The sequence below is a fragment of the Chamaea fasciata genome, unplaced genomic scaffold, assembly GCF_029207755.1.
Source record: "Chamaea fasciata isolate MVZ Bird 193981 ecotype frontalis unplaced genomic scaffold, bChaFas1.0.hap1 SCAF_7, whole genome shotgun sequence".
Lineage (NCBI taxonomy): Eukaryota > Metazoa > Chordata > Aves > Passeriformes > Sylviidae > Chamaea > Chamaea fasciata.
Window position 1 is genome coordinate 40,288,011 of NW_027094092.1, and position 25,093 is coordinate 40,313,103.

At 45.4% G+C, this 25,093-nt stretch overlaps 1 protein-coding gene across 2 annotated transcripts in view; it reads left to right on the top strand.

Moving 5' to 3' along the window:
* IFT43 (intraflagellar transport 43) overlaps window positions 1-23,752 on the top strand; it is a 43,207-nt gene extending 19,455 nt beyond the window's left edge. For both annotated transcript variants that reach the window (XM_066188535.1, XM_066188536.1), the window contains 6 exons: window positions 8,644-8,676; window positions 9,149-9,195; window positions 20,828-20,900; window positions 22,306-22,381; window positions 22,725-22,787; window positions 23,569-23,752. In XM_066188535.1, the coding sequence (XP_066044632.1) occupies window positions 8,644-8,676; window positions 9,149-9,195; window positions 20,828-20,900; window positions 22,306-22,381; window positions 22,725-22,787; window positions 23,569-23,679 (403 nt within the window). In that variant the 3' untranslated portion in view covers window positions 23,680-23,752. The remainder of the gene's footprint in view (window positions 1-8,643; window positions 8,677-9,148; window positions 9,196-20,827; window positions 20,901-22,305; window positions 22,382-22,724; window positions 22,788-23,568) is intronic.
* The last annotated feature ends 1,341 nt before the right edge of the window (window positions 23,753-25,093 follow it).

Genomic DNA, 25,093 nt, shown 5'->3' on the forward strand with positions numbered 1-25,093 from the left:
ATAAACACAGCTTGTTTCAGGTAGCCCTGCAAGCAAACACAAGTGCTGCTTTCAGTAGGAAGTCCCTTCCAGTGCCTGCACGTGTACCTTGTTTCTTCTACATGGATAGTGACAGTTTAGCAACAGGTGCTTCAGCTACAACTGGAATCTCCCCTTTCTGACTGATAGGGCACACAGAGTTGGAATAATCAAGGCTTGTTTAGGAAAATGACCATGCCGAAGTATTTTGGAGCAGAAGTGGTAAAGTGTCCAGGAATACATTTGTCAAGAAGGTGAATATTAAGTGCCTCTAGGAAGGAAGAGGATGCAGTAGGGGTGACCTTTACAGCAGGGTAACCCAAACCCTTGTGTGGATATCATTTAAGGCTCTGAAGGCTGGGCAGTGGTGAGATTGCACCCTGGAGCTGGAGGAAAGTTATTTAAGAGATTAAGGGGTTTTATGATTCAAGGTCTCTAGAGATAAGTAAAGTTAAAAACCTCCTGTTTCAAAAATATGGGCTTAAACTATGCTGTATTCTCTCTCTAAGAAATGACCCCTGAGAGTGTCTGGTTTTAGAACCTGTAGCAATCCTTGTCTTGCAGCTGGGAGTAATAAAGTGCTCATGAGTTTCTCTGTCTGGGACAGTGGGGGAAAGCTTGTGTCATTACTTCTGTTCTCTATTCCCAATCCAGTAGCGTTGAGGTGAGTCTCGGTCTGGACTTCCCTGTGACTCTGCCACGTTAGGCGCAGAGCCAGACCCCAGGCTGCATGGGAAATGTCAGCCTCACTCTGCAGCTTGCAGCCATCTGTGGATGTCCTCAGTGAAGTGAGGAGTATAGGCAGAGAGGATCAAGGCTGCCAAGTGAGGGGGCACAACTTAGAAGGAGAAGAAAAGGAAGTCTGATTAAGTTTTGTCTTGAAGTGTCTGTTTTTGGGTTTGTCCCTGCATTGATCTGCAAAGGAATGAGGCAAGTAATGGCCCCTTGGGGACCTTCAGGACTTTCTTCTCAATGTCAGCCGTCATTTTCAATCACCCTCTCCCTCCCAGCCATTAATTTTGGCCCAGGATCATGGGGACTTGTCCATCTATCACTCCTAATTGACACTAAATGATCTGTCAGTTTATTGATGAACGGCAGGAGTGGAATTGTCACAATATATTTTACTTTCTAACAACTCCTCCTGACAATTTTACCTTGTCCATCTCACTCTCCTCACATAAATCTCCATTGGCCTCTCATTCCTTCTCCTGGGCTGATCTGGTGCCAGGCACCTCCATGCCATCGGCACGCATCAAGGACATCAAGATGGCGGTAAGCTGCAATGTGCGGGCCCAGGGTGGGGTTTTTTCCTCTCTCTCCCTGCCCCCTCCTCTTTTTATTTTCTTTTTCTTTTTTTTTTTAATAGGCTGGATGTTCCAGGAATGCTAACAAGCTCCTGTCCTCTTGTCCCTTCATGTCATTGCTGGGGTGAGCTCTCCTTGGTGTTTCTGTTTAGACTCAGTAAAGATAACTGGCAGAAAAAGAAATGTCGCTAAAAGACAGAAGAGTCACCTGAGAATCTCTCAGCGCCCTGGCTGTCACAGGGGATTTTTATTCCTTTTAAACCTGCTTAGTGTGACTTGCAAGAGTTTCCTGCAAGGGGAAAATGTTAGACTTATGTCCATTTATGTCTTTGCAGTGCTCAGAGGAGCCTGGAAAAAGAGTTTTGCTTCTTCTTTTTCATTTTTTCACCCTTTTTTTCTTTTCAAAAGTTTTTTACCATTTTTTCTTTTTTCTATTTTTTCCTTTTTTTTTTTTTTTTTTTTTTTTTCTCTCTCTTATTTTTAACCTAGATTTCTGTTTATTTTTTCCCAGTTAGTGATGTTTTCTTTGACTTCTTTTTCTGGAAAGGTACTGAGCAATGGAAGGTCTACTAGGATTGCAGCCTCTTGCTCCCCTAGAAATGAATCTTGCATGACAAAAATGGAACAGAAGTGTGGCATTTTTGGTAATGATATCTGTCATAGCCAAGGCTAAAAGCTTGTCTCGCCATTGTAGGTCACCTGTATATTGGCTGTGAAGTCTAGCTTAATGCAGTTTACCTGTTGAAAGGGACCTGAGATGACTTGATCTACTTGCTTGACCCTATTTCCCCCTCCCCCAGCCCCCTTCCCCATAAACCCCTCTACTATTCTCAAATTCTTAGTCCAAGTTCTTAAAATATCTTCGTTCAGAAGCTGTTGCTCTCAGATGACAGTACAAGATACCATTTAGTAATAAACACCTAATTCTTTCTAATATTTTTCATATAAATGTTTTCAGTGAGGCCAGTCACGAGTGAAGGGTCTTTGAACCTCGTAATCATAGGTTTGTTCTCTATTGTGAGATTTGAAAAAAACCCCAAACAGCCTTAAATACATTTTCTGTCTCCTTTAGCAGCCAGTTCTTTCCTGTAACCTTGGGGATCCAGAAGTGTGCTTTTTTCTTTAAATGGAAGCTGAAATGCTCCTGTAACCTCAAGAGTCATTTTTTGTGGGAGTTGGGCTTTGTGCTTACTGGAGGCCAAGAACGTGATCACTTGGATAGAAGCCTCTGTTCTCAGGGACCAAAGATATGTGGTGGATACCTCCAGAAACTGCAGCGCTGCTTTCTGTTTTCCCACACAGCAGGAATTTGTATTGAGTGGTGTTGTTTTTACTGTTGCTCAGTGGGAGCTCTGAACAGCTCTGCCGGTCAGCTCTCTACCAGTGAGCGAGAGGGGGAACCCTGGGAACATCTGCTTCGGGGATGATGCAGTGAGTAGGCTGAGGTTCAGTGATCCTCGGGAGCACTCTCTGTCAGCTTGTTCTTTTGTGCCAGTTCCTAAAGTCCTGCTTGCTAGAGCTTTCCTCCTTTGTTGTTACTGTTAAGTAAGCCCACATATTAGGACATGAGGAGAAACAAAAACACTTCAGCTGGAGATTAGGTGCCTCACAAGTCCATTGCAGCTGCAGCTGGCTAGCAGCAGTGTCTGTCAGATCCCATCTCACAGAGCGTGCCTGCTCACTGCTGTATCCATCCTCTTCCAGAGCCATGCTCTGAGGCAGTGTGTTTAGCATGCAGTCCAAACAGCACAGACAGCTTGTGAGGGGACAGAAAGTGGATGGTAGGGCCATTACAGTTTAAAATATGTGTGTCTGCCCAAAACCCCGTTGCATTGATACAGATAGCCATGCATTCCAGGGCTAGGAAGTGGAGGGCTGTGAGGTGACATGCTATGACGAAAATAAAGCCTCATAGCATACTGCAATCAATGGCAAAACTTGCCTCGATTGTAGGAGATGTGAAGATTAAACTCCTTAATTTTTTAAAGGAAAACCTGGCTTTTCCAGGCTGCCACAGGCCAGAAAGAGAGGGTGGAAACTTCAAACAACAGATCAGAGCCCCAGGGAAGGGGCAGTGGAATAGCCGAGAAGGCACCTTGTGGTGCTTTCCAGCACGGGTAGTAGTTCTAATTTACAGACAGCCTTGGTGAATGTGTCTTTTCCTGTGCCACAGCAAACAAGCAGTGACCGAGACCCACACTTGGAGAGCCCGGAGAACTATCAGTTAGCACTTATGTGTCATATTGGATGTGTGAGTTAGTTGTGCCTTAGGCTATTGAACAAGCTGCAGCTCCTAGCTCACCGCCCACTCACTGCAGTGATGGGCACTTAAGGAACACTAGAGCAAGAGGGTACAGCGTCTTTTGAAATATTTTTCCCCTCCTCTCTCAGGCCTAGACCTGAATTACAGTCTTTGCCCGAGGGGCAAAAACTTCGTGCTTCCCTGTGGGCTGAGCCAAGCCTTCGGTGTTGAGATGGGGCATGGTTTTGGATGGAAGCACTGAGGCAGAACGCCGGCTGCTGACTTGCTTCCTGCGCCCCCAGCCTGTCTCTGCCCGCCCTTTGATCGCCCTACTGTCTCCAAACAGAGCGCATCTCTAAACATCACGACCTTCTCCTCTTTCCCCGTTTCGTTCTTTTAGCAAGAGGGATGCTTGGAGCGGCTTCCTGGTTCCACGTGATTCGTAGAAGTGTTTGAAGCATGCCAGGAAATACGCCAACACACACACGGGCAGATGAATTTCTCCCGCGCTGCCCTGTAAAACGAGAGCAGCCAGCCCTCGGTCCGGACTGGCGGCGGGCGCCGGGGCAGCCCGCGGTGCTTGCAGGCCGGCCCGGGCTCGCAGGCCCGCGCTGTGCCCGGCAGGGGGCGGCCGCGGCCCGGCGATGCTGCGGCTGAGGCGGCGGCGCGGGCAGCGCGGCCCGGAGCGGCCCCGGCCCCGCGGCCCCGGGCGGAGCGGAGCGGGGCGGGCACAGCTGCCGGGCCGGCGAGCGGGCTGCCCGCGCTCCCAGCCCTCTGTCCTCCTCCGCGCCATGCTGGGCGTTTCCGTCCCGCCGGCTCCGAATGCGTTTTAGCAAGCTGCGGTAATTTGTTCCCTTTTCCTTGGGTGTGCAGCCCGCCCTCACACCTCCCCGGGCCGCGAGAGAGAACCACCTCCGGTCCTGCACAGTGAACCCCTGGGAGCCTGGCTGTGGCGCGGTGCAGGGCGCAAGTGTGTCTGGAGCTCTCCTGAGCTGTGGACATTAAAAGATTTCAAGGACGTTTTTCCCCATTCATCCCGGTTATGTCCTCTGCTAAAATAGGTTAACGGTGTCTAATTAACCACTGCACATTGTCATGCTGCATAAAGATAGCATCCTGGCTGTTCTCTGAGCCCTGCCACTTTATCTCCATTTAGATCTCCGTGGTAGTCCATTAAATGAGAAAGAAACAGTTTAACAGAGATGATGTCTACATTGGAACTGCCTTTCACCCTTCAGCACAGAAGTTGCAGGCAGCTCAGCTGTACATCAGGGGGCTGTGTGGGAGTAAAGTCTCGGGTTTGAGGTTTAACCCGTTCTCGTTAATGTGGACGAAGGATTCCTCCTGGGCAGAACTGAGCAAAGATAACACTCAAGGGAGAGATCAGATCTATATCCTCTGCCCCAGGGCAGAGGTAGGAGAGAAACAGGTATTCCGCACTAGGAGTTATATACCACGGGGTTACACAAGGACTGTCAGGGTCTTTCACCCAGTTTCACAGCTATTCAATACCCTGAAATAGAGAGGGGGTAAGCAGCTGTCCAAAGCCAGAGGGAATATTCTGGGATTATGGTTATGTTTGGGAGTGCTGATGGCCTCTCAGGGAAAGGGAGTTTAAAGCACTGGTCTCACTGTCCAGGTGATGGAGTGAGTCCATGTTCTTTGCCCCTCCAGATGCAATGGACTTGGGAGCATAAGAGAAAAAACCAGATGTATCCCTGACTCACAAAAATGGGGAGTGGCTGGTGTATAATACAGCAGACTGAATGTATTTCTGAGCACTGCTCCTGGGATTGTATTGTTTCGTTTGTCCTTACTTGAGTGACTGTATCTGTAGCCATATTCAGTTGCTTGTTTTGTAGGTCCTTGTTGCTGCCCTCCCTGGGTGCCTGCTGCTGCAGCAGCAGCAGAAGCAGGGCAGTGCACTTCGTATTGTTGAGAATATGAGAAAAGAGTAGGAAAGCTGTGTATGCTGGCTTGAGTTTAGTTGGGTTCATTCCATGTCTGCTTTCACTCACCATTAGAAAGCTCACAAGATGAATGAAGAGGATGCTGTTTACCCAGACCTGATATTCCTGAAGGAGGAAATGTTGGTCTCAGTGTGTGGCAATTGGCATTGGTAAGATGAGACTGTTCTTAGGAAGGGCTACTCCTCAATCCTTAAAGCAATGTGATAACATCATGAAGAAATCCTGTGAGGCTTCCCATGGTACTTGGAGAGCAAAGAGACAAGCAGTTGATTGGTTCTGCAGGAATACTATTTCCAGGTATAGCTTAGCCCTCAGCTAAGTTTATGGAATGGACAGAATTGAAGGTGGAGCACCTTTTGAAGATCTATTAATGATTTCTCTTGCTGCCTTGAAGGTTTTTAACCTTAGGACACAAGACAAAGCTTGTCTTTCCTCTCAGAGTCACTTTGTTATGCAGATTTAGGGACTGCAGTTTTGCCAAAAAACCAAGACTAGTTAAACCAAAAATGCTGTGATTTTTTTTCCCCAGTCTGAAACAAGAACTCAAAAAGTAATTTGGCACCAAACAAAATGAAAGGATGTCTTATAAAAAAATAGAGGAAAATAGTAGGTTGCCTGGTATCTTCTTTGCTTGATCATTAAGACCACAGAGAATGTAAAACAGACAATTCTTTCCTGAGGTACAAAGCTTTATACTATATTTTTTGGGACAGTTTTCTGCATGTGAGCTCATGAGCTGACTTGAAATACTAGTTTCATCAAATAACACTGTACCAAACCATATATTGACAAACATATCTAGTACATGTTACTGGAAGCAGATGTCTTTCCTAAAGAGAAGAGCAGTCATTTCTAGCTCCTGCTCCAGTGCCGTTAGTATGTAAATGCTCTGTATAAACTGCAGTACTGTCAGCATGAGAGACTTGCCTCACCCAGTGCCACCGTTGGGGCCTGTGGCACAGGGATTAAGGTGTTCTCCTGGGGGCACTGACCATGGGGATGTAGCTTGCCCTGAGAAGAGGAAGAAGTGATCTTGTTTGATGGGAGAGTTCTGACACCTGGGCTCTGGGATTAAAGGGGCCAGTACTATTCCCCCCCTCCCTGCTGATGAGTTTGTTCCCCAAATTACTGTGTTTTCCAATATATACTGCAGCTGTTTCATAATGAGATATTTGCTTATTGTCCTGAATAAGTTCTTTCCTAACAACAGAGAAAAGTTGAGAAAGCTTAAGTCTCAGAACATAAGCAAAGCAGTCTCTGCCTCTAGGACTAACATGACTGCCTTCCCTGTGGGCCACCTGGGTATCAGTCACGACAGGGAGCTTAGGAAAAAGAAACAGAAATTGCTTACAGGGATAGTAGTAGTGACCTTTTCTCCTGGGAAGTATGAACATGTGGAGTGTTTCATTCCTGCCTGGAGACAGGAGAAAAAATGTAAGGAGCGTGAATACTGGGGAAGAGAATGTTACTTGGGGTTAGACAATCATCAAGAGTAACGGGATCATGCCAAGAAGATGTTAAATTGAACCCCCAGGAAATCATCTCACTGTGCATGGCTATGCAATGCCATCATTTGGGATGTTTCAGCTTGGAGAGGGCAAGGCTCTATGGGAACCAGTTCTGTGAAGGCACAAAGGAGAAATAAAATAGGAGAAATCTTGCATCATCTTTCTACCTCTGTTTTCTCAGACTCTAAATGCCGTTGAGCACTGGTGGAGGACTTCTCCGAAGCCATCTATATCTTTCTCCATAGTATCAGGAGGTTCACAAAAAGTGCTTTGTACTGCCACTGGGAAGAATGATGGAGCTGGACACTTCATCCTCACTGGAAGAGCTCTTTCCCCAGTTATGTTGCATTTCTGCCTCTGAACAGAGGGTGCAGATATAGCTGAAAGCCCATGTACAGATGTCACCACACAGCTGCAGTTCTGATTACAGCAGTCGATATTTACTGGGCTCAGATCACTGATTCAGTGTAATCTTCAGCTTCTCACAGACTGCAAACTCCAGAGAGAGCAGTAGAGACAAAGGACTTTCTTCTCCTTATACCTCTTCTCCATATAGCTAGACATCCTCTCTGCCCTACTCCCTGCTCTTGGAAGAATACATTATTCACAGGAGAGCTAGATGAAGACGACTTGCTAGAATGGAGAGCAGATGAGGAGAGGCCTGTGCCATGTCACAAAGTGCTTTGAAAAGAGCAGTGCAAGGCAGTGAAGCAACTTTTCTTACATCATGGTGTGTCCTGGGACAGTGCATGTGATAGGGGAGAGCCTCATGTATTCCTTGTCATGGAACCCTGACTTCAGGGGAGGGGAGAATATTTATTCCCAATGCATAGACATGAAACTTCACTCTGCAAAATGGCCAAAGCAATCAGTGAGTGATGGAGTATCTGCTAAAAAGAAACCTGGCATTTAATTAACTTTTCAAAGTGCTGGTTCAGCAATCTCCATGTTTTACATTTTGAATATTGAACAAGCGTCCCTAATCGGGACTGAATTACTTCTGGGCTTGCTGGAGTGGAGAGCAACGGAGCTGCCATTTGCCAGCACCTCCCCGCCATGTTAGTATTATGAACTCTTGGTAACTCAGCCAGACCAACCCTGATTTTCTGCAGCGACTGCATGTCTGACCTGAGCTTGACCAGCTCAGGTTGGACTCCTAACCTGAAAGGCAACCAGAAATCTTTATGCACAACCATGGGGCGGAAACTGTTGATCTCTCAGGAGGAGGTAGAAGAAGTATTGCACCTTCTTCACTCCTTAATGCGCCAACCTCTCTACTCAGGTATGGCCAGCTTTTCCTGCAGCTGATGGCAAAGAGGATAAAAAAGTGTCTGAGAAACTAAAGAACCAGAGAATATGGTTCTTGCCTTATCTGGGCATGGCTGTCTTTTGGGACCCAGACGGTTTTGTTTCAGTCTGTCATGCTCAGGGACTTTTTGGTACATTGGTTTAATAGTCACTCAGAACTCTTTAAGGTGTGATGTGTTACATCAGACCTGATGCAGGAACTGTTTTGCACAATAACAATCATATGGGGAAAGGCGAAGTTTTTAATTTTCTCTAGCCTTTTCTAAACAGAAGCCTTCCTTGTCTTGCAGGTCAGGAAGAAAGCATGCAGAAGAAGTAGAAGAGTAAGTTTGCATTGTTGCTGAGACTTCTTCCACAACTTTTACATCTGATCTGATCATCTGACCAGTACACCAAGATCTGAAAGTTGGGAAGGATGCAGAGCCTGTCAGGAATTCATATCATGTGTCCTGGGATGGGGCAGGGCTGGTCATTCTGTAGTTCCCTGGGTATGGAGTAGATGATGGCTCTGTCACTCCTGTGAAACAGAAAGAAAATTAGAAAGGCACTGCTTTCCTCCCAGGCCCACCCCAGGCCCTACTGTCTGCAACCTAGGGATTTGTCTTAGGTACATCTTGCTTAAGCTGAGATTTCTGCTGAGCCCAGCAATGAGGGGTATGGAAGATCAGTCTGCGGGCTAAGCGCCCTTGGAAACTCTCTCCTTGTCAGGCTATAAAGTTTGTGGGGAGAAAGGGGGCACAACAAGATGTTTTTCTGGGCTTGCAATTGAAATTTTTTTCTTGTGCTTTGCTGCAGCCATCGTCTCAGACAGCAGAGCCTGGAGGCATCAGATGATGGAGGAGGTAAGGTATCACCTACTTGATATAATATCACCATGCAAGAAATGCCTTCATGCATGTCTAGGGGCTCTCCAGTAAAGTGAGCAGAGGCATCTTGTAAGAAATTGCAAGAAAATTAAGCACTCTGGAGGTAAACAAATGTAGGAGCTGCTTAGGTCTCCCCAGATGAACGAGGGAAAAAGGGTAAAGGAGATGGAGGATGAGGAAATGAACTTGTAGTCTAACTCTGGCTCTTCAAGAACACGGAATTATAGAGAACCCTTAGAAAGCAGGAAAGTGGCAAGGACACACTTTTCTCTGTAATCACCTCCATGGAGAATAGTGGACTGGGCAAAATGAGAGCTAAATGCACAATAAAAGATTAAGACTGGGGAAAGAAGTCCCTGCTCTCCCCTGGTTTAGGTGATAGTAGGCTCTGTTTAAAGCATCTGTTATCTTTTATAGCAATATCCTTGTTGCTTGAGGTTTCTGTCATGATGGAATTCTTAATTTAAAAAATCTGCTTGCCCTAACCCAAGATCATAGATCATAAGCTAAACATAATATTGGTGGGTAATTCCATCTCCTCCCTATACAGGCTGCTATGAAATCTACTGGACTCCTGACTTAGCACTAGTTTTCTTTCTAGTGTATATTACCTGCTCTTCTAGGACTGGATGAGTCAAGAGAAATGTCAGGAAAAAATCCACTGTATGAATTTCAAGGCAAGCACTAGACAACTGTGGGGAGCAAAGAAATTCATTTAAGCCTCTCGGAGGTACCTCAGTTTTCAATGGCTAGGAATTTTATACAGTGTATAAAAAGTTGCATCTGTAAAATATCACCAAGCATCAGAGGAATTATCTGGAGTCACAAAGGATCAGACATCAGTATAGTTTATGAGACTAAATGAAGACTTATTTGGGTCTTACAGACAGATTAAGCATTGCAACATATGACAGCCAGAAGTGGCACCTTTATAGCATTGGCATCTTCAGAACAGACTAAATTTTCCCCCTGGGAAGATCCTTGGGCTTCTTGAATTTCAGCATATGTCACTGAGGCTGGTAGTCTGTTCTGAACTGCTCTGACTGTTTGCATACGTGCTGTCCTTTTTGTTGAACCTTGGTCATGTACTTGGAGTATGATTGTCTTTGCTAACCAGGCATAAAAATGCTTGCCACATGTTTGTTTGTAGCATGTGACTTTCAGCACTCCAAGACCTTGGGTAATAAATATAGAATACAATTGATGCAGAGTGTGGTATGAATACATGTTGAATCCTAATAGACTTTCACTTATTCATCTGTGCCTAACATGTGGTTAGCAGTTGAATTTGGATTGTTTGTAAACTGGCATTTGGCTTTGGATTAAATCTATGCATTAGAAGAAAGATACAGTATGGTTCCTAGCCAGGCAGTTTCTTGTACAAATATGCTGGGATCTAATTTGCATATAGAAAATCTCTAAATGGATGGTGCATTGCATGGTTGTGGTCTTATTTCGACAGGGAGATTAGGTAAACTGTTCTGGGAGAGGAATTCTGCCTGTGGGCTCAGTAATTGGAGTGAAGAAAAGTGACATATAAACAAACTCCAGAACTTGAATAAGATTACTTTTTTGAATAAGCAGAGAGATACAAAAAACTGCCTTGTGTAGAAGGCAGGGAGTAGCATGCAGGGGCTGTGGCTGTCCAGTAAATTGAGCTGTATCAGCCTCCCCTTTGCACAGAACTGCGCTTGAGTTTGTGTCCTTAACTGTAAGAGTAAAGCTCAGATTCTAAACATACAAAAATCAAGACATTGGTGTATGGATCCCCAAGGATGGGTCACGGTTATTTTGTGCTGCATAATGTCTTAGCTTGTACACCTTAATATGAACAGGCGCAGTTGCGTAATGATTGCTGCTGTCAACCAATACATTTGGATCGCCTTCCTTTAACCTATTAGAAAGCTGAGCTGTACCATTCCATTAACATTGTTTGTCCCCCATCCAACCTTTTCATTAGAAGAATGAAGGACAAAACTATATGCCCTTAAAAAGGTGTTCTTGTGAATTTGAAATGTGCTCAGCTGTGATCCTTTATACATCACTAACAACCAGAGCCTCCAAGTTTGGAGTCCATTTGAGAATGTGTTAAAAAAGTGTAGGGGCTACAGAGAACCCCGTTTGGCAGGTGGAGAGTGGAGGGAAGTTTGTACAGCCGAGTGGAGACTTTTGGGCTTGATAGGCCTTGTAGTTTCAGAAATAAAAATAGAATTCTTTCACTGCTCCTGGCCTGTGTATGAAATAGCATTTTTCCCCCAAACTCCCACAGAGATAGACTCCTTATCTCTGTGGGAGTTTGGGGGAGAAGGACAGACACACTTCTCAGGCTGTGTGGAGTGACTGAAAAAGTATGGGAGGTGGTAAGTAGGTGGAGCAGACAGGGACGTGCACAGAATGATCTGCAGTTTCAGCCATTTGTTACAGTTGTACAGGGAAACCCAGAAGGTGAAAGACAGTTTTGAAAAAGTGCAGTGTCTCTCCAAAAGTAGCTCTGGATTACCTAATTGATAGCTAGGTTGATTTCCTACAGCACCCACTGCAATCTTAGTGCCCACCCTCCTGAACACATGCTGCTACTCATGAGAATTCAGGCACAGCAAATGGATAATGCCTTGGTTAGTGGGTATGTACCCACTGGACCTTGTCGTGGGGGACCAGGTCCTCTGCATGGTGAGAAACCTGCTTTAGCAGGATTTAATGCATCACACTTGAGGAATAATAAACCTTCACAAGCAACACAAAAGTGCTTAATTCCTAAAGGACAGGCCTAGTTAAGTCACTTTTGACCAGGGGCAATTGGGGGCTTAATGCTTTGTATGTAGCAATCTGTGCAATCTGTGAGAGAGGAGTTTGAGGGTAATTGCTCAATTTTCTGTCCATGTCAACAGGGAAAATGAGCAGCAGCAACTGAGCTCTGTATGGCAGGGAAACTGCATGAGATGGGAGGTGTGAGACTCTCTGTGGAATTTAAAAGGTGCTATCTGCAGCGCACTGCTTCCTTTTCTGTAGCAGCCAAGAGCTTCTCCCACGTGCAGACTATCCTTTGTCATGAGGTGGGAGAGAAGATGGGACAACCAAGCTGAAGTTGAAGGGCTTTATCCTCCCTTTGCTCTTTTCTCCAGCATGGCATAGAGGGCTTTACTCTGCTCATGTGTCTCTTTCTGGCACAGAGCTAGATAGGGCTGCTTCCTGTCAGGGCGAGAAATGCCAACATTCCTCCCCCACCTCAACAATCTGATAGGTCCTTTGACTAGAAGTTTCTTTGTTTCTTTCTTGTCCACCAGTTCTGCACTGCTGTGTTGTATTCCCCCTGATGTGTTTCTCCTTACTACTTTGCTCTTGGATTTTTCTCCTCAGCACTTAATGGGAACTTATTAGCTAAGGTTGTAATCCCTCTCCCAGTTATTCCCATGCAGACTATTGCTACATCATCAGAAGTCCCTTTCTGCTTTCTCTCTGTTACTCTTGGGATACATAGCTCCTAGAAAAGGGCTTTTCTTGGAAGACTGGGATGTGATGTGTGATTTTCTGTCTGCAGGAACAACAGCTTGTTATTTTAAAGCAGATAGTGTGTGTGAATGAGACAGCTGATTGAAATGAAAGCCTGACTATGCTACACAGACAACTGGAACCTGACCTGCAGGTGAGGAAAGCTGCCAGGAGACAGTCACTAGATCTGTGCCCTCAAGGCAAAACCCCTTCCTGCCTGCTGGGAAGCCTCCTCAAGGAAGCAGAGCTGATGATTAGACCTCTCTATGCAATGTCAAACCTCTAGAAGGACTTCTTACCCTTCTGGCATGTGCCAGCAGCTCCTTTGCATTTGAACAAGATGAGAGTCCAGGCTTTGAACAACAGAGGGGAAGTAGGCAGATGCCATGGTCCCCAGTTCTTCTGGGTAGTGATATCTGTCAGGTGGGAGATCTGTAATTCACAGCCATAAAATATCCAACACTTCTTGAGCTGCATGCAAATATACACCAATGATGATATTGCTCCAAACAGAGCTGAGAATAGAGACAATGAGGGTTACTGTTGGCTCTGTCATTCCTGATCAATTTTGCCATTTGCTTCCCTGGTGAGCTGCTGTTTCTACAGAGCACACCAGGTACTGGTGGATTGCAGAGGCCATGAGCTGCAAGGACAGCTGCAGTGGCTGAGCATGAGGGTAAGAGAGGGCAGAATTTGCAGGAACAGTCAGGAATATGGCCAGTGGGTACTTCACAGGCTCAGAAGGCGGTGTTGGAGTGATTTGGTGAGAGCTAAATGGATGAAAAGTTCTGAGCATCAGTGAAATGGAGACAGAGTGAAAGACATGCTGTTTTGGAAGTGGTATGAATGGGCTGAATAGAAGGTTTTGGGGCAGAGTGTGTCAGTGGTTATTGGGTCCCTGGGTCTCTGCACTGTGACTTCGTGTGTGGCTCCGTCAGCATGCCACAGCTCTCCCCTTTGCTGTTCCCCTGCCCAGTGTACTGCTCTGAGTCTTTGGACAAGGTCACTGAAGGGCAGACTCAATCCAGCCTAATAGTTTCCACTGAACTGTTGGTCCAGGCCAGCTTGAACCCCTCCAGTAACTGCTGGGATTGTGATCTAGAGCCTCTGGTGTTGGAAGACAGCTCTCTCTTGAGAGCCACAGTGGGCAGGGGAGAGCAGACAGTATGTCCCAAGAGACTGTCTGAAGTTCTATTTGAAGCAGTAGACCACTGGCCAAGGGGCAGTGGGCGCCTTAATTAGAAGAGAGTACAGGCAGCTTGTCCAGGACTGAAAATGACAGTCTGGGGAAGCATCTTCTGTTGCTAAATTCTGCGATATGGTTGATACACAGTCATATTGGGTCTGTGATTGCTGAGTCCATAAATGGAGTTGACGGACTAGGTTTACCTAAAATACCCTTTAAGAAAAAGCTCTTGAAAGATGATTACAGAATTGAGACACCATCATTTAAAACTGCCTGAGGCAAACTCCTTTGAAAATTGCAGCAGTGGAGGGACAGAGAGAGAACCGCGTAGCCCTTGATTGTAGTGTTGTTCCCTCAGGACCCATCCCCCCTCCTCCTCAGTTTCTCATCTGATATGAGAAAGAGCAGCAGTAAGATTCCTCATCTGTCTTATGAAAATCCGATTCTGAGTGGCTCTGATCAAACCCGGCTGGCTGTCAGCACCGGTGGCCTTGTGTGGAGGGAGGGAGGCTTCTGAGGAGTCGCTGGATGTGGAGGTGTCATGGGTGCTGCCGATCAAAGAGGCATTTTTTAATAAATATATATAAGAAAAAATAAAAAACCTAAGGATTTAGCATAAAAGAAATGTAGTTTGTCTTGTTTTTCCAGTGTAACATGAAGAGGATGAAATAGAATCAGGCACGCCTGCTCCTGAACATACTTCCACAGGAGCATCCTGAGAAGCTGCTTTCCCTGCCCCAGTAATGATCTAATGCAGTCCCTCATCTCCAGCATTGTTGAAGAGGGTTTTATGTTTCTGAGTTCACTAGACCCTCTCAGGACACCTCATACCTTCTCATCTGATGCCCCACTGCCTTGTGAGTATGTTTTGGCATGAGAATACTGCAAAGGAACAGGGAACAGCCTTTGAAAAGAGGAAAACACATGTTACTGGAAAGGAGAGCAGACGTAGCGCTCTGTCAGGAGGCTGTTGGTAAGACTAGGAGCTGTGTTACCACTCTAAATGCTGATAACCTCACGAGCATGGTGGACTCCAGGTCCTAGGCCTGGCCTCCAGTCTCCCCTGTCTTCTACTGTTGATGAACAAACCTATGCAAGAGATTCCTCACCTTTAAACCCGTCAGGGTCTGCTTCTCCTTCTTGCATAAATACAAGCCAAGCACTACTGCTTGTGAAGCCCTGCAGTGAGCCCAGTGACTCATCTGACAGGGCTGTTCTGTGCCTCTCTTCACACTTCAAATGACTGAAACTGGGCAGAGTCTTTGTGTCAGCAGCAGCCTTGGGAAGCAGTAGAAATGCCTGATGCCTGTCCCCTGCAAGCTGTCAGGTGCAGAAGTCATGCCACACCAAGCAGTCTGTGAAAGCATTACACTACTGAAGTAAGTAGAATGTCTCCAGGACCACTGACCTCCCAGCCAGTCATTCATCCATCTAGCTGAGATGCAATATTATGCAAAGCAAATGTATAACCTTTTAATTCAAGGCTGTAGGGTCAGTACTGAATCTACTGCATGACCTTCCCTAGATCCTGTGACTCCTCTGGCACCCGCTCACAGGGTGACTTTTCCCATCAGCTTGGCCAGGTTGTGCTGTTACCATTCTCTTCTCAGAAGGGGGCTTTGGGACATGGGACACTCAGGTTATCTTTTGCTTATCTCAGCTTTTGAGATAAGCCTTGGTAGCTGTGGTAGCTGTGGTAGCTGTGGTACTGTCTGCTTTTCACCCTACTGTTTTCATCTCCCTGCTGGTTGGTCAGGCAGGTACGCTGCTCCATGTTGGCCTACTAGTAGGGCAATTTCAGTCAGGGAAAGACATCTCTATGAAATTAATGTCCAAGCATCCAAAGAAGCGTTCTTTATTCTCTCCATTTGCCTGCTGCTCTCCTGAGAAAGCTTCCAAGAGGCTTCAAGCTTGTTTGTGTGTTCAGCAGAAGCTGTCTGTGTCCCTTGTTCTTTATGTTTTTTTGAAGATTTTTTTGCCTGTTGCTTTCCACTTTTTTACTTCCTTTTTGTTTTTTTTAATTCTCCATTTTTCCACTTAGAGAGAAAAATTATTTATTGCATTGAGATGTGCTAATTAAAGCCATTTTCTGGTATTTGGTTACTGAAGTGTTTGATGTCTCTCTGACAAGACCATGAAATGCACAGAGTGTCCACAGGGACAGAATTTGCTGAACACGGTGCTTTGTAAATGAGGGGACACAGTGTCGCAGCAGCTCATGAATATGAAACGCCCATGATGCTACCTCAGTGGACTTGGGAACACAGATGAATCCTGTCATGTGCTAAATGAGACCAATTTCTTTCACTTAACTTCATCTTCAATCAGACCTTCCATTTGCCTGTTTAAAATTCCCCAAACGTGATGCAGAAGGTAACAGCATTCAGTAAAACAAAGTTTTGCAGCAGCACAGATATTGTAATTATTTCAGTTTTACATTTTATAAGCAAGCAACATAAAATAAAGTTAGTTTCATTTTTATGCCTGCTTAGTGGTAGGAGACTCCCAGCTCCAGAAGCCACTACCCTCTTTGTGTTCTCTGGATATGATGGTGTGTGCACTGGGAGGGCAGCACAGTACCCACTACAAGAGTGTCCATTCTGAACTGGCCTTTTAAACACTGACCTAGTCGGGGAAAGTGGATCAGACTGTGTGAGGTGAAGCCTTCTTTGTTTATGGGTGCCAGGATGGGGGCTCAGGGTACTCTTAAAGCAGCTTAGGGAGTAAGCAGCAGCCACACTCTAACTGCAGGTCTGAACTGGAACGTGGTTTCTAGATGTAGCTTTGCCAGTGATTTACTGCCTGACCTGGAAGAGGTTCTGCCTGTCCCTATTTATGTGCCATCTTGTATCCAGCAGACAACTTAGTTCTTTTGGGCAGGGACCAGGTCTTACTGGGAGTTTAGGATTTTAAGACACCTAGGCTGCAGGTGTTGCTACTAAACCAAAAATCAGCCGTGCTTGGGAGGGGAGGTGCAATTTACCGACTTTCAGGAGCAGCTGAGTATTAGATTGGTACAGGTTTTCCCATCTTCTGCTCCTTGCTTTTGTCGTTGTCTTCTTTGCCTGTAAGTTATTTGCTAAGAGGTAAAAAGGGTTGTTACATGTACTTTAATATGTACACATAAGGCCCTCCTTTCTGTATGACTTGAAAAGCTGCTGTTCCCTGATCATTGTTTGACGGTCTGCATGTAGCATGGGTTGCTTTCACTCTTTCCCCTCCATCTTCTCCTCCTCCCATTCACACACTTGTCTGATGTCATTGGTGCCGTGCCATAACTTAGTCACAAAGCTCTCTTTGTATAAGACCTAGGTAAGTACAGCTGTTGAAATAAAATATTCTTCTTAATTATATGCTGGGACTTAGATGTTCTGGGACAATCAGTTTTGTGCAGTGACTTAACTCCCCAATTAGCCAACGTTTGGTACTGGTATCTCCTGCCCCACCATAACTTCCATATGAGTACGCTCATTTTGATTTCATTCTTTGTTCACTTGTTCATAACCGTCTGGGAGGTGGAGGGGAGTTTGAATTTGTCATCTGGCATTTGATGCTCACTCATCTTTGCACAGGCCATTTGTTCACTTCATTGTTCACAACATTGCAGTGAACTGGTATCTGTGGAGGTGTGTTCTTTTCTGCAGTCATTTCTGAGGTTGGCTGACATGGGCATGAGAGCCTGGCCAGTAAAGTATGTGTCAAGGTTCTGCACCAGAAACACAGGTTTATGGAAAATGATCTGAAACTCCCACACGGAACAGGAGAGGAAAAGTGTGGGTCACAGAGCAAAGCACACAGAATGGGAGTTTGTCATGCAACTTTGTTGTTGAAAAAAGATGCAGTGTGAGATTGGGAGGACATGGTTCTGTGAACATTTCTGCAGGTACTAGTGTTATATGTAAAGCCTCCCTGCAGCTAGTGGGAATATTAAAAGTAGAGTATATACCTACTCTCCTGCAGCACAATAGCCCGTGGTGCTATTCCCCTTGCAGCTGACACTGTGCTACAACTCAGCTGTGTGACCAGAGCTTATAGGAAAAGAAAAAGTGAGTCTCGAGAAGAGCAACAAAAACAATTAAGTGTCTGGAGAATGAGTGGGGGTAAGGTTGGGTCCTTGGTGATAAGTCAGAGCTGAGACACTTTGCAACCTGCACAGAGAGAAGGGACAGGGATTGTGCAAAAGTGGCACATTGGGAATTGGCAGAGGAAAGAGGTAATTATGAGTAACAAGTGAAATAAAGACAGAAATATTTCAGGAATTATTTGCCCCTGATAGCAGTTAGCCCAGGGACCTGATATTTTCTTAAAATTTGAGACATTTCTGTACTGTTTCCTGTCAGTCTCACAGTCCTAAAGGGCATTGCTTCTGCCTAGAAATGGGCAAGGCACCTGCACTTTGCAGTAAGAACAAGCGTGCACTGGCCTTTGTTGGAGGGGCTGGCAGGGGCCCCCAGAGCTTTTGCAGCTCTTCTGTCTGAGATATTTTCAAAGTGTCTATAAAATATTGGAGCCTTGAACTTCTTTTGGAAAGAATTTCTAAGTGATCACCTGAATTTTGCTAATACACAGTGGAGGTCATACTCTGCAAGGGGCTTAGAAATCTCTCTATTCAATGGCAATGAGATAAAATCAGCACTAGAGAACCCAGGAGTCTTTGTGAACCTGCAAAATGGAAGGGACATCACTGATCAGGCCCCTAAGTTTACAACTTTTTCTAGTGTAAAAAGAGATCAACAAAAACAAGAGAACTGGGAAGAGCAGACTCCTGACATAGCTGCCAAAATGAGCACTGAGTGAAGAAATTCAGTTTCCTGTAAACACCCTTTACATTTCTGCTGTCAAAAGTGGATAAGGATCTGACCTCCTGCTCTGTGGGTGAAGACAGCTCTGTGCCCAGGTAGTTTTTAATTTACTTGTGTTTGCTGAAAAACGTCCATAGTCTCATCATAAAAGGATAAATTAGTTCAGGAGAGGTTAAATGGTTTCTCATTTCCATGCTCATTTTCCTGGACTTAATAGGGCACCTCTGCACAGAGCTTCATTCCCCACCTTGGACCAGTCTCACCAGTCTGTTCCCTCCTTCGTTCTTGTTGCTTATATACAGGGACTTTCTCCCACATTATCCCTGGGCAGACTTTACCAGCTGCCTCCACGTGTCAGTCTGTCTGTCCCTGGAGATGCTTTTGTCCCGTAAGTGCATTTTGCTACATGTTTTACCAAGACCTGTGAGTCTCTGCAGGGAAGAGCCAGCGGGATAGCAGCTTCTACCAGGTATTGTCCTCACAAGCAGAGGTTTGGAGATCTGCCCCAAATGCCCAGCAATGCACAGGTGAGACATTCCTTGCATCTGCCTCCTCTAAGGGACGGCGTAGGTAGGAGCTGTTGCGGCAGTTTCCCTTTAAATGTCTTTGGGAAGTTTGCTGCAGTTGGAGAACCTCTTCGCAGGCACCTGCTCCTTGGGCGGCTGGGGAGCTGGAAGGCGCAGCTCTGCTGAGGCTGGCCAAGCTGTCACTCCTCTTGCCGTGGCCGCGCTCGTGACAGCCCGTGTCCCGCTCAGCCTTCCGCCAGGCAAGCAATTAGCGAGAAATCCCACTGTGTGGCCGGCTCCGGACGGCCCCCGCGCCAGGGCCCGCCTGACCCGTGCCCTGCTGCAGCTGGGCCGGCGCTGCCTCCCGGCCGGCCGGCGGGGACACACGGCGGACGTGCAGCAGGGGAGGGCAGCCGAGAGCCCGCGCAGCTCTGACAGGCGGCCGGACGAGGGCCTTCTCGGGAAGACCCTGCCCAGAGCCCTCGGCGCCATGGGTGGGAATGTCTCTCCAGCTCCTGAATATTCATCTCAGCCTGGGCTGCAAAACGCGGCAAAGCCAGGCTCAGCTGCCTGCTGCCATCCAGCACTACGGTAGCGTTGCCGCGCTGCCGGCAGAGCTGGGAGCAGGCTGCTCATTCCGGCGCTGAAGGGGCCAGCTCTGCCTGCACACTGGGCAAGTGAAACCTTTTCCCTGAGCCAAACCAGCTTCTTCATGGTTTGAGGGCTCAGGGTGCCTGGAGAGCCTTTGTGGTTTTGAGTCTTTAAGGGAGCTCTGTATTGGTGTACTCTGTTCTTGCTTTGTGCCGCCAGTTATTTTGCTTTCTATTTCTCCTTTTTTTGCACCAACTTTTTGCAGTGCTTTGTCAAATGAAAGGCTGTGCAATGCTTTCAGGGCCTTGCTTCTTTAGCAGGATGCAAAGCACACTCATTTCTTCCTCCTATCCTCAATTCTTTTGTTTCTAGTATCCTTTTTAGTTGGAGTGGCCATTGTCCTCATGCTGGGAATACCCAGTGACCTTCAGCCATTCCAGGATGACACTGGAAACCATAAAAAGATTTGTTACAATACTGCCAGACATGTGTTCCCTAGTGTTTGTATCTGCTATACCATCAGCACTTTTTCCTGAGGAAGATCATGGGCCTCTGCACAGCCTAAGACCCCAAGAGCAGATCCTTCAACATGTAGTTTTATGTGGATTCTTTCAATTTCTGCCCCACACTTCATTTTTAACAGATTCTAGGTGACTGGTGTCTGAATAAATGATAACACACAACAAGCAAATTCTTGCCAGTTCATGATGGCAACATGGGCAGCAAGGTTTAGTACAGGTGGCTTCTTTCAGCTCCAGGGTTGTGTTCATAGATGCATAGTCCATGGCCTATAGAGCCCTACCTGGATTAATCTGTTCCTCTTGCAAAATTTCTTGTGACCTCAGACTTCAAAGTTTTATTGCCTTGTTTTAATATTAAACTATATATTTTTAATTATTGCTAAATAACCTTTTTGTGTTTTCCTCTAATAAGAAACAGGGTGCTTCATAGCTGTGAAGCAAGGGAACCTTTGTCTTCAGTGAGAGGAGAGCACAACAGTCCCCACTTACTGCTGCTGCTTTCTCTTGTTGCAGACATTCCTGTGATCCCTGACTTGGAGGATGTCCAGGAGGAAGATCTGGCCATGCAAGTGGCAGCTCCCCCTAGGTAAGAGCACTGCCAGGTGCTCTTGAAGCTCTCATCAGCAGTGCAAACTGGCTAGTGAAATTAAACCCATCTTACTCATGTTCTTTGGATGTCAGCAGCAGTGCTGTTCAGCAGGATTTGGTGCAGTGTTTTGTGACAGTAGTGCTCCAAGCTGAACAGTGCAAAACTCTTGTTTTCTATTACACAGAGAAAGCAATTACTGCACATTCTCTCTCTATATATAAAAAACCCCTATATTAGAACAACATATTTGATGTTGCAAAATCAAACTCTCAAAAGTAGGGAATTTCTTGATTTAAGGTTGCCTGCATAACCCCAAATGTCTCCAATACATGTGCATTGTCACACACACTTTAATTTTGATGGTTGTAGGCTGTTTTGCCCTCCACAGGAGATCCTTCTTACTCAAGTGTGTAGTTAATTTGCAAAGTACAATCCTGTTGTTTGAAGGCACTATCACAGTAGCCTTGGAGTTAGCTCAAGGGAGACCAGAAAGTTTTAAAAAATGAAGGTTTTTGGAGTTTTGTCTTAAACATACCAGGAAAGTCTTCTTTCCTCTGTTGGGCCTATTGCCAAGGTCACAGACTGGGATTTCTGTTGATCCTTATTTGGAGGGGTGGGATATCTTACTCCTGGCCACAGATGCCTTATAAGTGTGGAGGAGTTATTGTAATTATATAGCTGTTAACAAAAATAATCGACCGCTTATAGTAGTAAATTTAAAATTACTGTGTCTCTCACTGGAATTCATTTCTTTTTCTCTCTCTTTTTTTAATAAAGCAATCTGATCCTCCTGTGTTTATAGTTTTCTTGTAGTAGAAAAGACAAGTGATTTTCGTGGACAAACACAAGCAAATTCAATTAATAGAGGTCTTTTCTATAGTGTTGGATCACCTGTGAAGGCAAGTGTGGTACAACAGTGTATCACCTCCCTACATCATGTTTTTCTTGGAAGGCTACATTTTAGGAAATCATATTTTATAGCTCTGATACAACTCAGACATGAAAAGCCAAAAATCCCTACTATTCTGTAGCGTGTATGATGTTTCTCTCAGAGGCTCCTTTCCTAAGGCACCGGGACTGTTTGAATGCTCACTATGATCTTTTCTTTCTAGCCCTTGCAACTAGTCTATGGATTTTGTTTTGGCATGCTGGTTTCTCTGAGGGAGTCCATGGTTGTTCCACATCCTATTTTTATCCATGTGGACAACCTTGTACATAGATTTGTCAATGGCTGTTCATCTGCTGACTGAGGTGTACTTCTGTCTGGGTACGTCCATCCCAAGAGTCTGCATGGGGGATGTGGACACTTAAGCAGTCACCAGACTACTGTTCATGCCAGCTTTCTCCTCACATGTGCTTCCACACTGACACAGGCTTGTTTTCTGACCCTTTCTGGCTGCAGTGTGCAAGTGAACCGAGTGCTGACCTACCATGACCTGGACAAAGATCTAATGAAATATGCTGCCTTCCAGACTCTGGTAAGTGGATGTTGCTATGGGCTGGCCAATGTGAATTCCTCTCCTTCAGGCTCATGACATCCTCCATGGTGATACTCAGCTGCGCAAAATACACAGCCTTATCATCCAAAGAACTTGCAGTCTCCCTGTAAGTCTGTTCCTCTCTGCAGCACGGCTTTCGTACTTCTTTGTGTCTGTAAATAATGTGGAAATGGTATCTGTTGCTCAGATGAGATTCTTGCTGTTGTCCTGGACAAAGTGACCCTTATGAGGCAAATATGGCAATGTCTAACAAATGTATCTGGTGAAATGATGGTGTCCATTTTCTCATTGCCTGTAAGACTGTGACTGTGTGTGTTCATAGGATGGGGAGGTAGACCTCAAGCTCCTCACCAAAGTTTTGGCTCCAGAGCACGAACTACGAGAGGTAAGTCTTTGTTTTGTGGAAACACCAACAAGGTAAAAGCTTCTTGTGTGTCTCAGAGTGTACTAGGAAAGGAGGCCTTGTCAGTGGGGTGAAGAAGAGATGTGAGGAGGAGCTTGTCCAAGCTGTTGGAGGTTTAATTTCCCCAGCAGGTGATTTTTAAGATAGACAGTGCTTTCTTGGTGTGAGTTTATGGCATCACTATGATTTGCCTCATTCAGTATGAAGGAGCTGGTCAGGAAAATGTGAAAGGCCTAGTACCGTCAGAGATCCCTGCAGAAACAGCACTATGTCCTTTGGTAGCCACCATGAGCTACAGGTGGTTCTACAGAAAGGTGTAGAGGGACAAAGGCAGAAAGCATTTTGGGTTTGGCCATGGGGTTTTTAAAGTAGACAGAACAACCTCAATACAACTGGGTGGGCAGGAGCTCAGGCCTTGCAACAAAGGATTTCTGCAGCTTTGAACTGTACATGCTTCAGCAGAAGTGCAGAAGAGTGGAAGGGCTCCTTTCTACGCTCTGCCGGGGAGTATCTAATATTAACAAGAACCAATAAATACGTCCTTTCTGGAATTTTAGAACATGAATAATGTTGTCCATGTTTTAAAATTGTAGCAGATAATCACATTTCATTCTGGCTAGTATTCTTGCTCTAGCGATCTGAATCTGAGACTTCCCTGGTCAGGGCAGTTTTGGTTTCTCTCTTTGCTGTTCTGGCATTGTTCAGAGAACTTTGGGTGACACCAGTAACATTTCAGCATGTTTGTCTTTTTTCCTCTTGGTAGGATGATGTCAGCTGGGATTGGGACCATCTCTTCACAGAGGTGTCATCAGAACTAGTGACTGAGTGGGACCTGGGACAGTTGGAGAGGGAGGACCACCTCAGTCTCCCATAGAGTTCTGACATCAGATGTCTCATACGTCCATCTCCTGTAAATAGTTGAGCATTAAATTTTTTATTCACTTGTTTGTATTTGAGAATTTATTTCAGACATGAAAATAAATAGGATCTTGCTTCGTAGAAAAATTGTCTTGGGAGAACTTTTGGTTATTTTTTTAATATGAATTTTTGTTCTCAAAAGAAATTAAGAATTCTAAACACAATAAAATATTTACTTATAAAGAGTATTCCACCTCAAAGCACCTCTACAGATAACTGCAATGGTTGATCTTTTCTCTATGGAAACGCAGCCTCTCTGGAGCGGACCATTGTACAATGAAGTGTGGTTTGTACTGATGGCTATCAGAGAAGCTTAGGCTGATATGACTTGTTTTCATAGGACATCCAGGTTACCATCTTCCTCACAACAGACACCTCAAGTTGTCAGAATATCTGATTTACATTTCACCCAGCAGCCTCCAGCCTTTCCTTGTTAGTTCCTCTCTCTTGGAACATTACTTCTGTGTTGACTCAGGAAGCAGCATCACCTATTAAACTGCCACTTCTTACAGCCCCTCTTTATACCTTGAGGTTTCCCAGCTAAATTCTGACCAGGCATAACCTCACTTAGCTTTTGCAATCACACAAAACCACAGCCTTGAATGGAGATCGCTTCAGGCATAGGTGCTTTGCAAGGAAAATGTTTATTCCATGTGGGTGAAAGAATGGAGCCTGATGCTCCCAAACAAGGTAACTCCCTGGTGGGTGTCTCCTAGGAACCAAGTGAGTCACTCTTATTGTCATCTAAAGAAAAACTGATTTAGCTGTTAATACTTTGTCCCTGTAGAACTGTGGTCATTATTTGCAGGAAACAGTAACATTACTTCTAAACCAATGTCCTTCAAAGCCTTGCCCTGTTGGAGAATCTTGCTATATACTTCTGGAGAGTGCAGATACTGGGAGAAAGCTTGCTGTACTGCTTTTCTTTGCTTGTTTGGTTGGTCTAACAGAGCACTGCATTCCCACTTTTGTGACAGCAGGACAGGTCCAATAGCTCACTGTGAATTCAGTACTCTGCGGAATTTCAGGTGAGAGCTGACACGCCAAACAACTTTACCTACAAAAAGGGAGTTCGGCCCCAGTATGGAGCCACAAAAATAATGGGAGGCTTATCTATCTTAAGAAAACACTAAGTTTTTTAGAACCAAGACATCTCTCCTATAACTAGAAAACAAAGTGAGGCATAAGCTTTGGAGGCCATTGTATGGAAGATGATCCGGGAGTCTTTCTCGGGGCAGAGAAACCTGTTTTGATAGGAGCAGAAACTTCCCAGCTGAGCTAGCATCTACTTTTCTGTGACACTTAGGATTCCTGGCCAAAGAGAATTTAGAATGCTTTGTACCTCCCAGGAAAAAATTGAAATTCAGCAA